The sequence below is a fragment of the Buteo buteo genome, chromosome 6 (genome assembly GCF_964188355.1).
Source record: "Buteo buteo chromosome 6, bButBut1.hap1.1, whole genome shotgun sequence".
Classification (NCBI taxonomy): domain Eukaryota; kingdom Metazoa; phylum Chordata; class Aves; order Accipitriformes; family Accipitridae; genus Buteo; species Buteo buteo.
The window spans coordinates 42,215,186-42,231,714 of NC_134176.1; the positions used below are offsets into that span (position 1 = coordinate 42,215,186).

Sequence of the window (16,529 nt, forward strand, 5' to 3'; positions counted from 1 at the left end):
GGATCCTGGTCCGGCTGGCTGCCACCCTCATGGCGGGAGCGAGAGCGGAGGAAGGCAGGCTGCAAAGACAGCTTGTTAGAAAGTCGCCTCCGGGTTCGAGTCGCTCAGCTTTGATTTCCAGCATCTGCTTTCCACCGGAGCCAGGGCCAGCAGCTGTAACCTCGAGGAACCAGTCCCGTACGCAGACAGTTCTACGAAAAACAGGGAAACAGTCCTACAAAAACCAGGGAACCCTCACGAGAGCAAGCTGAACCAGGTCAGTGAACATCGTTAAAGCAAGGCGAGGTCTTAGCTTGTGCTTTGTATCACAGGAATCCTGCTACCAGCAAGGGGCTGTTAGAGCTGAAATGGGGGCAGGTAGGGGCGTTCACATACGCACTAATGCGGGTCAGACGCTCCGGGCAGGTGGGGTGGATGCGTAAGTGGATTACTGATGGACATAACCACAGGTCCCGGAGGCCTCGCTGGTCTAGGGACACGCTCGTGCTGACGAGCATGCTGGAGGTTGCGCGGCTGCAAACCTGGAGCAAAGGGCTTTCCAGTTGCTTCACATGCTGCACAGGCTGCGAGGCCCAGGTGGCTGGAGAGAAGGACGGGATGCTGCTTTCCGCTTTGTCAGAAAAGACTACTAGACAAGTGGAGACTCCAAGTCTTTCTAGGGGTAGAAGAGGGGGGACCTTCAAAAGAGCCATCACCTGTCATGGGCCTCCAACTCCCAAGAGTCCCAAGACAGACAAACAACGGTGCCAGCTGAGGCAACACAAGATTCAAATGCACAGAAATAACCGAGTATACAGTGGTATAACGACACCCTCTTGAGCTGTAGCAGCAGTTAAAAGGACAAATAAATGATGCACAGAGCTTAAATGATCACAGATAGTGCCACAATTCCTCCACTACCATGATCCCTGTGGTGGGTTGACCCTGGCTGGACACCAGATGCCCACCAAAGCTGCTCAATCACTCCCCCTCCTCAGCTGGACAGGGGAGAGTAAATATAATGAAAGGCTCATAGGTCATGGTAAGGACAGGGAGAGATCACTCACCAGTTACCATCGCAGGCAAAACAGACTGGACTTCGGGAAAATTAACTTAAATCCTCCCACCCCAGCAGCACAGAGGGACAGGGAATGGGGGTTGGGATCAGTTCCTCACACTTTGTCTCTGCCGCTCCTTCCTCCTCAGGGGCAGGACTCCTCACTCTTCCCCTGCTCCAGCGTGGGGTCCCTCCCATGGGAGACAGTCCTCCATGAAGTCCTGCCAGAAAACCTGCTCCGTGGGCTCCTCTCTCCACAGATCCTGCCAGGAGCTTGCTCCAGCGTGGGGTTCCCACGGGGTCACAGCCTCCTTCGGGAACCCACCTGCTCCAGTATGGGGTCTTCCCCAGGCTGCAGGTGGAGATCTGCTCCACCGTGGACCTCCCTGGGCTGCAGGGGGACAGCCTGCCTCACCATGGTCTTCCCCGCGGGCTGCAGGGGAATCTCTGCTCCAACGCCTGGAGCACCTCCTCCCCCTCCTCCTTCACTGACCTGGGGGTCTGCAGGATTGTTTCTCTCACATCTTCTCACTCCTCTCTCTGGCTGAATTTTCTGTGCTGCAGCATCTTTTTCCCCCTTCTTAAATCTGTTCTCCCAGAGGCGCCACCACCATCGCTGATGGGCTCTGCCTGGGCCAGAGGCGGATCCATCTTGGAGCCGGCTGGCATTGGCTCTGTTGGACATAGGGGAAGCTTCCAGCAGCTTCTCACGGAAGCCACCCCTGTAGCCTCCCCCACTACCAAAACCTTGCTACACAAACTCAATACAATCCCAAATGTCAGTAATTAATTTAGATTCCATTTGTTGCCATTTATGGACAAACTGGTCCTCTGCACATTTTTGGGCTGCATTCATGGACTTAAATCAGTTATTGCAAAGGCTCCCTGCAACTTTTCACAGTCCACTAGTCAACTGAGCTTATTTGTACCATCATCTGTGTTTCCAAGAACACAATGAACACGCTGGAAAATGTACGTCCCCAGCACAGACCATCACGGGACTCTATTGATAGGTTCTTTCCATTGCAAGCCTGACTGGATATACCTTACGCTTATGTTCCTTTCTATTCCAAGAAGGAACTTTACTCCTTAAAATAAGGAGTAATGGGATGTGGCCTTGCTGAAGGGTTTCATCAGAAGTTTTCAGAAATACATTACCCTGACTGTATCACCCACCATTTTTATTGATTCTCTCCTGTGAGAGCTGATCTTCCCTTAAAAAAAAAAAAAATAAAAAAATTCTGCGACATCTCTTCTCCAGTCCATCACTTACCCTCATGCATAATTGTTCTCTTCGTTGTATTTTCTTGTCTCAGGTCTGTAAGTCAAACATGCTTATTTGTAGATGTTTACTATTAAAAAACAAAACAAAACAAAAAACAAGACAAAAACCATTTAGCAAGTGTGTTATCTTCCATTTAATGGATATGGAAGCAATAGACGGTCACTTGTTACAGGCATTTTATCTATTTCTTCTGAAAAAGCATCTCCTCTGACACTTCACTTGGAGACAGATCTTCCAACTTGTTCCCATAAAGACAGCTGTGTTGTACAACTTCTCTAAAGGAAACAGATACAAAGGATTAATCTAAGTTTGGGGTTGGGGAAGGGAGACTGGGGAGTGATTTTATGTGGACTTTATCTTCAACTCTTGGTGGTTTTTTTCCTTTTTGCGCCATGATTAAATCTTAACACCGTTGGCTTCCTGCTTCAGATGTGATTGGTGAAAATAAAGCCCCTTCAGTAGCTTTTCTGCATTTATCAAGTCAAAATCCCTTTTTACAACCAATGACATTTCCTGCATAGTGCTCAAGACTAAAGAGAGAAATCTCCTCTGAGTTGTCCAACTACTTGAACCAAAACCCAGATGTTTGCGTTGCCAAAACTTCTGCCCCAGAGCATATGTGTGTGTCATCTGCTCAGGTCCAATGCTACCTGTCACCAACAGCACGCCACCACGTCATTTCTGCTCCCTCTCCCTCCCTGTAATAAACTTTCAAAGCCAGTTTCTAGTCGACCTCAATTGGTTTATTTTAGTTTTACACTTTGTCCCTCACATACAGTTAAGAGTCCTGTACTGTTAGATTTCTACAAAAATATCAATTTTTCAAAAGCAGAAAAGAGGGAAAGATATATTTTAATATATAAAAGGAAAAAAGCTAAATCTGACATTTCATTATATTCTTAAAAACATTCCAGTCTATTTACAGATGTGTAAAAAACCAAAATCTCCAGGTCTCTTGGTCTAGTAAGAACGTGCGCCTTGCAGGGGCTTCCTTTGTTCTCCCAACTCTAAAATCTTTTCATTACATGTCATATTCTTTCATTATTGCCTCAAAAGACAGCATATATCATTTTTAAAAGGTTTGTTCCAAACCAATGGGAGCTTGAGGGAAGAGCGAAAAAAAAAAAAAAAGAAGAGTCAGCATTTAAATTCATAGCAAAATACTAAGCTGCAGACATGAGACGGTGGAACAAGGAGAGCAAAATCTAAGAGCATTTCAAACATGCTTTGTTGCCTGGTAGAACCCATCATAGATCCTTCTTGGAACCGCACCAACTACCGCTTTTTGCAGCCAAATTTGGGGTCTGTTCTTAGTTAATTTAGTAATCGTGTTCAGGAACCAAAAATTTTTGCTGTCATCTTTACACAGTACATTTTTATTGCAGTAAAATTTCTTACTGCCCAGTGCCAAACAGTAAATACATCCAGGCATTTTCCATTACCTTGATAATGGACAAAACATCCTCAAAAGTACAGCATTTATTTTAGATAATATTTGAATGGTTTTCATGTTACAGCTTTCTCTGTCCCACAGAAGTGTGCAAAGCACACATACTTTTAAAAAGTATTCAGATATGATTCTCACACAATTCTGCAATTAAAATTAGCCATTTGGAACCATGAAAGGATGGGGTGCAGAAAGAAAGGTCAGTGATGAGTTTGAAAGGAATCGCAGCACAGTTCTGGTTGCTGGTTCACACATAGGAGGAATGAAATCTATTGGCAAAACAAACTGCCATAGGTAAAAAAATAAGCAACTTCAGGCTGTTAGAAATGCTCAGAACCAGATTCCCAGGTAAATAAATTTAAGTCTGATGTAGTGCTGCTAAACTACTTTAGTTACTCCAGATTTCCACTGATTTAAATAAGCAACCTATGCCTAAATACTTATTCATACTGTAAATTCCCTTTTCTAAGGCATTCAGTGACTACTGTAAGACCCTGCATGACTCTCATTCTGACCTATACTCTCTTTTCCAAATCACTAATACAGGACTTGTATCAAATATTAAATAGTAAATATGCAAAAGGCAATAAAGAGTTATAGGTAACTGCTTTAAAACACACCATTTAGAATGGCCAGATGAAGAACCTTTTTTATGTAGGCTCTGGAGTAACTTTACACATACCAAGCTTGAAGGGTTTCTCTCCTCTGCAGCATAATATAAAATCATAAAAAAGACAAGGAAACACCCAAGGTACGTGTATCCCATGGTGGATCTAACCTAGACGCAGATCCAGAAGATGCAGCTTACTGAACAGGGCGTACGGTTGTGCTGTGTATAAACACTGCTCCCTAACTGTGGAAGAACATCACTCTCGACACCTGCACAACCTCAGTGCTGGAAAGATCAAATTCCTGCATTACTGCATCACCAAAGATGGGGAATTTTGGGGCGGGGGGAAATCCCAGCTGCTGTTACTGGAACAGTAAGACAGGGGATTACATTCCTAAACATAAAGCAAAATGCACCACCAAATTCTGTATCATTTTCCTGGCAACATTTTTTATCTTTCTGGAGCAGTTAAGAAGCCCCTCAAGCGCACCGTAACTCATATTTACAAACTTGATAGGAAAAGATTGTGTATACACTCATTAACAAATCATCTCTCCTAGGCTGAAAATTTCATTTGTCAGGAAAACTATGAAAACAAAAATTGTGTACAAAAATATAAATATCTTTACAGTCTCTGTAGGCCCTTCACATCCAACAGCTGAACAGCGAAGAGTATCTACAGGTTATTGAGTAAGCAGTGGCAGAGAAGAATAAAAAATACATCTTGTGATTCAATACTGCCCTATTTCCCTGGTAATGAGCATTTTTGTTGACTTTTTTTGCTATACACAGCTTGTGCAAATGCAGTGAGAAACCTCTGAGTACCTTTCCTGAATTTAGAAAGAAGTTGAAGGTTTGGAAAGATATACACATATTTTCATATACACATTCACATATACACCTCGCTCATTTATGCTAGGCTACAACAGTCCTGAAAGCGTTCTGTAGTTTTTATGAAGCAACACTTCCTATTAACATTCCTAGCCACCAAATACATCTTGAAGAATGACAAGAGGAAAGAAAACAAGAACTGGGAAAACACTCAAGCTACTTCAGCAATGTATTTAAAGACGTAGCAATAGCGTGCCCAAACTTCCTTCTACTCTCTGTAAATTTCCTTCCAGATGCCCTAAGCATCAAAGGAGGGAGTATTTGTATAGGGGCAGGAGGCAAAAGTGAGGGGGTATTTTTAGTAGTTTTATTGAAATTAACATACTGTCCTACTTCTAATTACACTGGGAAATATAATTTTCTTCCCCAGGTATTGAGAGTTATAGATGTTTATTAAAATCTTCTGTGCATAAGCTCCTAAAAAGAGTCTCTGCCAGAGAACTATCTAGCACCAAAGAACAAAAACTTTTCACTTCAGCCCTCTGCGCAGTCTCAGATTTCCTTTCAGCTGCTCTAGGTAACAAGTTTAAGAGTAACCGCAATCTCATTTCTGCACATTCATCATATTCTGCAAACATTAAAACCAGCAAATGTGAACAATCCCATTTCTGCATAGGTAATTTGCCCGGTACAAAAACAAGCAATCTAGATTTTTTTCCCCCCAACAAGACAGCTCTCTCCCTACTGGGGGTGGTGGTGGTGTGTCGTGGGTGGGGGGAAGAAATCTCTTTCAATAGCCTAGGTTTCTCAGTCCTTTGACAAACTATTTCTGTGAAGGACCCAATTTTGGAAGGATACCATGTGCCCAGCAATGGTTATAGATCATCTTCCTTGTTTTGTGAAAGGGAAGGAGAATACCCAGAATACAACAGTGAGGTAAAAATATCTCAACATGCTTAAAGTTTCGTAGCACTTATTTCTCAATTTGGGGCCTGCCCTCAGATGAACAGAGTGCTGATGCCATACAGAAAACGAATGTTGCAGACAAGGGAGGTTGCCGAACTCTGACGCTGGTTCATACTGCTCCAGATCTCCATTCCAGTCTCTGATAAAAAAAATATGCATTTATTTGCCTGCTGAATTTGAAGGCAAGGTCCCAGTAGTATTCAATTTCGTAACCACAGGTGCTAAAGTGGGCATCACTTTGTTATCCTGTCCTTCTTGAACAGTTGCAGGTAATGAAGTTTTTACCCCACTGGGTGCCAGTTTTGCAACTACAGGTGCCAATAAGGGCATCACTTTATTACTCTGCCCTTCCGAGTCCACCGGCAGACTTGCCACTTTTAAGCCAAGTGGTGCCAGCTTGGGCATGGGCCTCCACAAAGTGTCCACATTACTAGCTTCTGGATTAGTTTTCATCTGCAAAATTGGTGGAGTCACATTAGTGGTCTCTGCCAAGGTTGTTACAGTTTTGCCATTCCCACCACTGGTTCCAGACAGATTGGGAAGTGGATCCTTCATTTCGGCACCTATTACTATCTTTAAAACATCTGCTTCTGATGAAGGCTCGCCAGAGTTCTTGTCCCCATCAGTAAGGTCATCATCTTCCAGGTGCAGCAGGAGAGGGCTTATAGAGCCACCCCCTCCTCGAACTTCAGAAAGGTCCTTAAAACTGCCTCCCAAATGGCCAAACTGGAAGGAAGACCCATCTGCAGCGGCGAGATCACTGGCTGTTCCCCGACGAGCTTCTGCATCTTCACGAGAGAAATCTGAGTTGAGAGTGCTGGGTAGTTCTGACATAGCTGAAGCATCATCGTTCAATTGCTGATTGAGGAAGGCAATCTCATTGAGCAGTGAAGTGAGGGTTTCATCAGTGTCATCGCTCTCCTCAATGCTGCTCAGTAACTCACTTGCATCCAGTTCTGCTTCCTCCATTGCAGACGCTACTTTCCTCAATTCCATTTCTATCCTGGAATCTTTGATCTGCAGCTTGCGGAATGGCAATTCTTTAGATTTTAATCTTTCCCCTGCAGGATCACCGTCTTTCCTCCTGGCTTGGCTTCCTACAAACTCACCCATGCACAGCTTTTTGCTAAAGGACTCTGGAGGTTCCTTTGTACATGATACGTTCCGGAGCTGCGAAAAGCCATCTTTATTTTCAAAGAAAACTTTTGTGGGACCTGTGGTGTTTCTTCCATCTCCGCCACTGTCTCCAGGACATGGTTTGGCTTTTTCTTCTGAAAGGATGCTATCGCTCTTCCTACTTTCAAGGGGTGCTACAACCAAGGATTTCTCAGAAGCCTGAGTACCTGCAGCTGTTGTTACATTAGAATTTTTGTTTCTGTTCAGGTTTAGACTCATGCTTCCCTCAGCAGCCAGTGATGTTACATTAACAATCTTTGGCATCATGAATGAATCTTCGCTTTCTGCAAAACCAAACAAAGCAGCATCCATCAGGATCCATGCTAACTGCAAGGTAATTCCTAATTAAATATAATTTGCTCACTTTCAGGTCTTCCTCAAGTAAGCTGCTATTTACAATTTAAACTGCTTACATGGTTTTGGTCAAGTGAAGCCTTAAAACACTAATAGCTTAACTTTCAACTTGCAGAACAAGAGCAAGCTTCACATCTATTATCCCAGAAACCACTTACCCAGTCCCCTCCTTTAGCAGGCTGGCACAAATGTAAGTAATTGTAATGCTTACAATTCTGATGGTGATGCACAAGGAAAATAGAATGACAATTTTCTCTCTTACTGTTTTTTCATGCTTTACTTCTATGCTCACAGTTTGCAATACTGGTTTTGTGCACAACAGACAGAGGCATTTCAGGGACTGAGCGATTACTTTTTGCCTCCAAGCAGTTTCCTATTTATAGCACTCAGATTTTTCCCAGCCCCAAACCTGAAGTGAACTTTACTTTTTCATTATGACCAAATGACAACAACGAAGCAGAAAGTGAGTGGCTTGCTTTTAACACAACAGACAGCAAGCAGCAGACTATTGGCAGGAACCACCCCATGCCTCGGCCCAATGTACAGTACTCAGTCTTGAAAAACATCTCTCCAACCAGCAGCAGAGCTGGCAGGGTTATGGGAAAGGGCTGTGCCGCGGTAAGAGCCTGGACGTAACAGGCAAAGATCTTCAACAGCCCCACCACCACTTTGCACTGCAGCTTCCCCAGTAGGATGCACTACACCACAGACACACTCCAGTTCCCACTTACTCTGATTTTGCTGAGGGCAAAGAGGCTCAGTGAGGTGATGGAAAGTTAAAAAGCTCTCATCTACAATCCCCTAGAGGCCCCTCTAAACTGTTCAGAACATTTAATAATGATTTTCTTTGAATACCCAGACAATAATACCTATCATTACTTCCCAGAGAGAAAACAATTTACCTTCATTTTTGCAAGGATATGCTTTGCATGCAAGCAAAAAGATCCATAAAAAACAGAGCCTACCTGAACGGGGCTCTGTAGCTGATACTACTGTTGAGGGCACTGGGTTTCCAGCAACAGTTGACAGTGTAATGGGAATGGCAGAGTTAGTAAGGATTCCTTTTACTTGGACAGGAACTGTTGATCCTGGCAGCTGAATCATCACAGAAGCAATACCTTACGCAAGAAAAGGGGAAGGGAGGGTCAGGTGGAAACAAGAGTCTTTCAGATAGTCAGTTAAGCCTGGAAGATAAGAGCCTTGTACTTCTAGTCAAGACTTTACACTGTAATACCATTCTGAAAGTGGTAAAAAATAGAAATATAGATTGGTTAGGTGATTAAGAAATCTTCCCTATGTTTCCCTAATTTGGGAATAGCAAAAATTTAACAGATTTTACTTAACTGTTGATAAACTGATAGTTTTGAGTTAATTATATCAAATCTCTCTTATCAGAGTCAGGTTCTACCTCAGTCAGTTACGTTGTAAAAAAACCCCGAAAAATTAAAGGAGAAATTAAATAACACGTTACTTTGAAAAATGCTATGCACATCTATGAACAGCATTATACTGATTTTCATTAACATGTTCTCACATGATCATACCTGGCTGTGCTGTCATGGCAGTACTGACAGCTCGAGGCTTTAATTCAGCTTGCAACAGTGTGGAAGGAACAGCTGCTACCTGCCCTGGTACCAGTGGGCTCTTCAATGTAAGCACTTGCCCCTGTGGAGTCATCACTAGGCTTGCAGCAGTTAGTGTAAGAGAGGATGAGGTATCCTCTGTAAAAAAGAAATATATAAATCAGTAATTTATTCTGGCATGGCACCCCTGATAGCAAATGATATCCTGCAATCCAGGGTTAAGTACAGTTGTGCAAGGAACTCCAACTAGAAGGTTTACAAACCCTAGATTAGAAAGCTGCTACAGGAGCTATGCAGGCTCCAGGAATCTCAACTACACAGCTAGAGCCAGTCTGTACTATCTCTTTGTGCAGTGTAACAACCCTAGCTCTCCAGAACGGCATCCTGATGACATATCAGAGCAGTCTTGCTGAAAGTACAAAGGAGATTTGTTCAGTCCAAAGAAAGAAAGGAAGTTCTCTCACTACATCAATTCTGATGCCAAACTTCCCCAGGACTGGACAAAAATGAGGCTTGGGAAAGCAGAATGATAGGTTGTTTATAAAAGCCCAAAACCACTTCAAGTAAGGTCTATTTATTATTACCAAAATAAGAAATATCACCAGATCCCTACAGAGTATTATAGTGGTGCTACCGTGGAAGTTTGGATTTCTGCCATTCTTTTGTTCCTTCCTATATTTATGGTGTGGAAGTCTCCATAAATGCCTAATACTTCTCCGTAAGTGCTCAGCTCCAAAGAAATTCTCAAGTGTCTGACAAGTCTGTCATTTAATTTAAGAACAAGTCTTATACCCCCTTGAGAGCTAGCTTGTTTGGGGAGGGATGTTTTAAAAACTGAATCTGTTCTAGCAACTCCAGTATTCCGGGGGTTGAGCTTCAGGTTTTGAGTCAGCAGCAGCAGAACCACCACCTTTGACTCTCAGAAATTACTGCAGGATTGCAATGAAACTCCATGAGACCAAAGGACAACTTAATAGGAATTTACCTCCCATCATTCTGAAACTCAAAAGTCATGTTCATCTGAAGACCTTGGTAGTGCTGGTCTCATCCTTACTGAAAACAAATGGTTTCTACACCTATTGGATGGACACTTCCCATGGGGTGCTGCTTCAATGTCTGTCTCCCCTTTATGCGAAATGTTTATCGCTTTTAGCCCACCTGTGGCACGGACTCCTTTTCTGGCAAGTATCAATGGCTTCCCTCTTCTATTTGTCATAGTCATTTGGGCCGGCTCTCTGGAAGGAGCAGAAGATCCTTCTTGCTGTGTGCTAGCAGTTGAGGTTACAACAGATTCCTCTGGCTCAGGTTGTTTCTTTTTTTTTTGTGCTTCTACTGCTTTTTGTTTGGCATAAATATATTCTAGCTTCTTCAGGACAACCTCTTCTGTCTTCCCTACAGAAAAATTATCAGAGAGTCAACCTATCTTTAAACTCTTTACAAAACTAAAAAGCTGAAGACAGAACTAAAAATCTATTAAGCTGACACCATTCAAACTACTATACAATAGATAACCACCACCCCCACCAAGTAAATAGCGTTCTTAATAACAGAGAAGTCATTACCTATTTATTCCAAGTTTGTTTTTTTTTCCTTCAGAAACAACCATTCATTTTAGAATTTATCTGCAAGTTTGATGAGCAGAAATCAGCTTGGACAAGCACTACGTTCTTGCTAAACAAGTACCATCTGAAAATATCCACAGCTGTGAAAAAAACCTCACACCTCCTAATGATAAAGGTATGACTACCAGACAAAATGTTACCCTTACCTGGTATGAAATTTCTTGGACTAATGGACCCTGTTACTCACACAACATTTAGATGTAAACTCACATAGAGTTTACCATTGACATGAAAATTGTAACCTTGAACAAACATGAAGATTTTACAAATAATTTGTTTTCTGCAGATGCACACAGTTTAATATGATCAAAGTTGAAATAACTATACTGGCTTGTTTCCTGCTTAGTATTTATGTTCTAACATCATGGTCTATCTTTAATTCAGTCTATATTTAACTAACTCTCCTGAGAGAGGATTTTTTCCTCATCAGTTTTGAGGTACTTCACTAGGAATGCAAATGATCAGAAAACTACTTAGTGAAGTTATTTGCTTTCATTCCCTGCCCCAAAATCCCATCATACGTTTCTGGATTAAGATGAGGGTTCACTAAAACACTTTTTAGTTTTAATTTTTTTTTTTTTTACCAAGTACCTCAAATATACATGACCTGATTGACATAAATACACAAGATTTAAGTATCCTTCATTTCTACTTTACAGGTAGTCTCCTGTTTTTATTCCCAGACAGTAAGAAGATTACAAGAATAATTTAATGTTTTGTTTATTCACACACATTTTGGCATTGGCTGAATATGTGTCACAGCTTTCCTACACCTCCAAATAAGACAGAAAGACACAATAAATACAACACAGTTTTTGTCTTGAAATGCCTAGATGAGTAGCAGCTAAGCATATACTGAAATTTTGTTCTATGGACAGAGCTGCCTTCTTCTAGACACTAGTTCTCAGAAAAGCACTACAAGGATAGTTATTTGCAAAGTTGACCAAAGGAGTCACAGGTTTTGGTATTGATCAAAGACAGCTGTGTAGACTTGTGAAGCACTAAGCAGAAAAGCCTTTTCAGAAGTGACCAACAACAGAATGAAGTGACTTCCCCCCCACTAAAGCATACCCAATGCACACGAACCCAAGCCTATGTGGCTTGCAGCACAGAGATCATTCTACACTTCCTTTAGGCATAAAGGAAAACAAAAGCAGTTCTTATCAGCATGATGAGTGTATCACTGAGTCAGAGCTTAGCAGGTCTTTGTTTGGCATCAAGAGTCTAATTTTTATGTGAACTACTGACTCACCTGGATCCAAAGAGGATTACTACACTCCCATTCTTAAAAGCCTTTTCTTTCATTATTCCAACTAGTCCATACCCAAGAACAGTCTCACCTGAAAGCGTGGATACTTTTCGAATCAAAACATCTTGTTTGCGTGTCAGTAAGTTCTTCTGTCCAATAAGTTTATCTGCCTGATCAGTCAATCCTTGGATTTCTTCATAGGCCTAGAAAAGTGTCAGGGAACTGATTTATAAACAAATGATACACAAAATAATAAAATAATCTTCCCTCCCAGAAACCTTTACAGAATTTAGACATCTTCATCATCTTGAGAAACTAGAACTCAGAGAAAGCATGTGCAGTACCATGTAATGCCAGCTTTTCCTAAATGCAAGCTGTAAAGTGATAAACATCTCATTCGTCCTTCCTCCAAAGTGCAGCTATTTTAAAGAAAAACCCCAACTTTTATCCCACAATTTCAAGGTACAGCTGATAAGCATAATTATGTATCTACAACTTATGTTTTGTTTCCTGTCATTTACATCTTTACAATTAAGTTTTTAATGTCAGTACACTACTTAATGAGATGCTGTCTTCCCATACATTAAAAGAAGTCAATCGTCAATGTATTTCAAATTGCCTGATGTACACAGTAAACCACTAAGGAATTAACACATAACCTTCCATGGTTAAATTCACAAAGAATACAACAAGGAGAGGGCTAATCTGAAAACATGCATCTGTGTCACCAAGATTAAGCTTTAGGCGTACAGATTCGTTCCGATATTGTTTTATTCTAGAAAGTCCTGTAAAGGTTAACAGAAGTTCTCTATTCACAGTATCACTGGGACTCACTCAAAAGAGTTCATACTAGCTTAATTACTCTGTCCAGATTAAATTATTCTCCTCACTTAAGTTTCAAAATACTTACTTGCTTGAGAATGTAGGATTTGGAGACCTTGGGAAGGTTGTGTAACCCCAGAGTTCTCTTCAACTTTTCAAAGAGATCTCTCATTTCATTACGTCGCCGGCGTTCATTTGCTGTGTGTGTCTGGCGGTAATGAGCAAAGGCTTCTGCCTCAGTCTTCAGCTTTCTGTTCCGGAATTGACGTTTCTGCTGGAGAAGTAACCGTATTGACTAGTTTAAATAAAAAAGGTAATGTAATGGCAATGTTCAAAGGCATGCCTGATTTACAAGGTTTCTACAGACACCTGAAGATTTCATGTCATGCTATTCTGCTACTATGTCTTCATGAAAGTTCAGTGTCAGAAGCACACGCAATAAGCATGAAATGCTGACCAACAAGAAATGACCAACATAATCATATCAACCTTAAAGGAGAAGATCATGAGCAGTCCCTTCTATTCATAAGCTTTTTTTTTTTGCAATACAAGGCTAATTAGGTAAACCACAGGATTACAGCGAGATCACGTTTGAGCCAAATTTTTTTGTTGTTTGCTTGTCAATAAAGTCTACTAATGAATGAAGCAATCACATCAAATATAGGACGCTTGAATTTTTCCCTGGAGTTAAACTAGTTTGATTTCTGTTTTGTTTCATGGGTACCTATGGGTTGGGGCCAAGAGACATTGTAGGTAAGAATGTGAAAGACGGCATTGAAACTTATCACCCCAGACATCTGCCAAGAAACAGCATCAGAGACAGGCTCTGATTTTGAATTTGCTTAAGTTTCCAAAAAGGTTGACAGGCAATAAGCATAATTACTAATCTCTACAGATTTGAAAGTTTGTTATTTCATCATTACTCCTACAGGATTTGTACAATTATGCTATTTATTTCATGATGAAGTAATACTTAAAAAGTAGTATTAACGTGGTTTTTACATCATTTCAGGTCTGCTCCAAACCCCAGTGAATCAGTGGAAAGACTCCTCAGATCCAGTGACGCTATTTCTGAGCCTGCTGGCCTTAGGAGGAATCTGAAGACTGTCTCCCGAAACCTGGCTCTTGACATCCGTTTTTGCCCTCGTAGGCAGACTGAGCACAGTAAGGCTGCAACTGCATCTGCTCTTGGGTTGGGCATTAGGTTCCTTTCAAGGAAGGGCCTCATGCCGTAACTTCAAGGGCAGAGAGAAGAATGCATGGAGAAGGCGAAGCAGGCAGAGCATCCTGGAACCCATCTCCATCTCAAGCAAAAGCACGCATACCAGTCTGCTCTAATGTATAAGATATTCACCAGGCTCACACCCCACCTCAAAGCCCCACCCCACCCCAGCAGGTAGCTCTACATCTGACATCAAAGTACACCACAGGTAGTTATCATGGACGGTTAGTGAAACTGGCTTCAAAGCCACCCTAAAATACAGCACAAGCTTCAGAAGGATTGCAATGAGTTTTGGTTTGAAAGGATTCTGCATTATCTTTAACTTGCCTAAATACGTATTCTTTAAACTATTGTTTTCAGAAATCCTTCGCCCAGTGCTGTGCCTATATAATCCTACACACTGTCTTCTTTGACACATGAAAACATTTCTCAGTTGTTAATTATTGTATGTGTGCTGTAAAAATTATTTATGCCAAGAACACAAAACCTAGGCAAATGTACTAATAAATAAGAGGCAGATATTCCTCCGGTACATAAAGCTGAATCTGAAACCCACCAATGCCAGTAGCAGTCCTTTTTCTTTAATGAGATTTTGACTAAGCCCCTTCCCCCCACATACACATCTGGTTTCTTGCATTTAAGCATAAATATATGGAAGGTAGATAAATCGCGTTAAGAGTTGCACTTGAGATGAAAGTTTATCTTTAAAATGGAGGTGTGATACCAAAAGGAAAGAGGAGAGCAAACATATACCTTCGTAGGTTTGTCTGATAATTTTTCATCCGAAGAATTACGAGCATGGTATCTGGAAGAAAGGTAAAAAGTTTTTCCCAACACTACTCATCTCATGCACTCTATCCTCATTAACTACATTCCAACAGCCTATAATTGCTCATTTTTATCCCCTGAAATTAACTCTTCCTTCTATAACTACATGAAAGTAGGACACTGTTGAGCTTTCTCAAGAAAGTGAACTCTATCTCCAATGCCATCATCCTGGAAAAAATTGAGCTGTTCTGAATGCTGTAAAATTAACCCATAGTGCAAAAGACAAACTATTTCACTATATGCCAAAGAGAATAAATTCAGCCTCTGACTGTTAGCTACAGAAAGTATTTTTTTCTGTCATGTTTTGGTTCTTTTTTTAAAAAACACAGATTCAATACAGAGCAATCCCTCCCCCACCAGGAACAACCAAGCAAAATCCTCACATTTATTACTATCCTAATATAAATTAACAGCTTCCTCATATCTCAGGAGCGTCAAGAAAACAAAGAACAATACACATTTTAAAGAATTATTTTTTACAAAACATGACATCTGTTTTTCTCTCTCACCGAAAGATCTTCACAGTTTATAGCAAAGTCACCATCTAAGAATAAAAGTTGAGCTGTATCTTTGAAGGGGAAAAAAAAAAACAACAACAAAAAAACCCCACTATCTGGGAGGTATATAATATCACCAAACAGATTTTTTAGTTTCCACAAAATAATTCTTCAAACCAAAAGAACTAAGGATGCAACATTCCCCATTCTTTTGTTTGGTGCAGCTGAGAAATAGCCATGACCACCTTTACATACCTCAAGTAAGCCATGTTTTTACTTTGCATTTTGTCATTATAAATGCAAGGGCAACAACAATAACAAAAACAAACAAAAAAAAACAGAAAAGAAAAAGGAAAAAAAAGAAAGAAAAGCCAAGCTATCCAACCATGGCAGACTATATGTAAATAAGAAAATACTTTCTTTGCTGGGGCAATGGTCCCAAAGACGAAACATGCATTTACAGGATCAGGGATTAAGCCAATGACTGCTCCTGCCTAAAAATAACAAGTCCACCAGCAAGAATAAACAAAGCTTGCAAAATCATATTTAAAACAAAGATGACCCTGCTGATATTCAGTTTGCAGGAAGAGAGGCAATTCACTCATAATAATTTTACATTACAAGACACACATCCCCATGAACAAATTAATTAGAGGGGAGGGGGAAAAAAAAGGCTAAGACACCTCAAATCTACTCTTAGTTCCGACAGCCCCATCCTCACAGACACTGGGAAGCACCAGTGCTCAGGAAGACCTGACAGAAGCCTTGCTTTATCTTACCATCACATTAAACCTGTTGTTTAATGAGTTCATTCAACGCCAGCTTATCAATAAAATACAAAACTGTAGTGCTCTCCAAGGATGCTTACTTCTGTTTGGAAGGTTGGATATTAGCAGCTGTGGCCTTCAGACGGGCAATGTTAATCTTCTCTGAAAGCTCCTCCACGGTCTCAATGTCCACCTGCTCGTCATCCTCACTGTATTCACACGCATCCTGGAACA

At 41.2% G+C, this 16,529-nt stretch overlaps 1 protein-coding gene across 10 annotated transcripts in view; it reads right to left on the bottom strand.

Annotated features, from left to right (window-relative positions):
- Positions 1–1,976: 1,976 nt before the first annotated feature.
- MGA (MAX dimerization protein MGA) overlaps positions 1,977–16,529 on the bottom strand; it is a 65,931-nt gene continuing 51,378 nt past the window's right edge. For 4 of the 10 annotated variants that reach the window (XM_075030683.1, XM_075030687.1, XM_075030686.1 and 1 more), the window contains exons 18-25: positions 16,397–16,521; positions 14,957–15,008; positions 13,070–13,255; positions 12,251–12,362; positions 10,447–10,680; positions 9,250–9,426; positions 8,671–8,823; positions 1,977–7,635 (exon numbers count right to left, since the gene is read on the bottom strand). In XM_075030683.1, coding sequence (XP_074886784.1) covers positions 6,335–7,635; positions 8,671–8,823; positions 9,250–9,426; positions 10,447–10,680; positions 12,251–12,362; positions 13,070–13,255; positions 14,957–15,008; positions 16,397–16,521 — 2,340 coding nt within the window. In that variant the 3' untranslated portion in view covers positions 1,977–6,334. Of the gene's footprint in view, positions 7,636–8,670; positions 8,824–9,249; positions 9,427–10,446; positions 10,681–12,250; positions 12,363–13,068; positions 13,256–14,956; positions 15,009–16,396; positions 16,522–16,529 lie in introns of those variants that run through there. The other 6 variants (XM_075030684.1, XM_075030690.1, XM_075030689.1 and 3 more) reach the window with 6 other exon arrangements.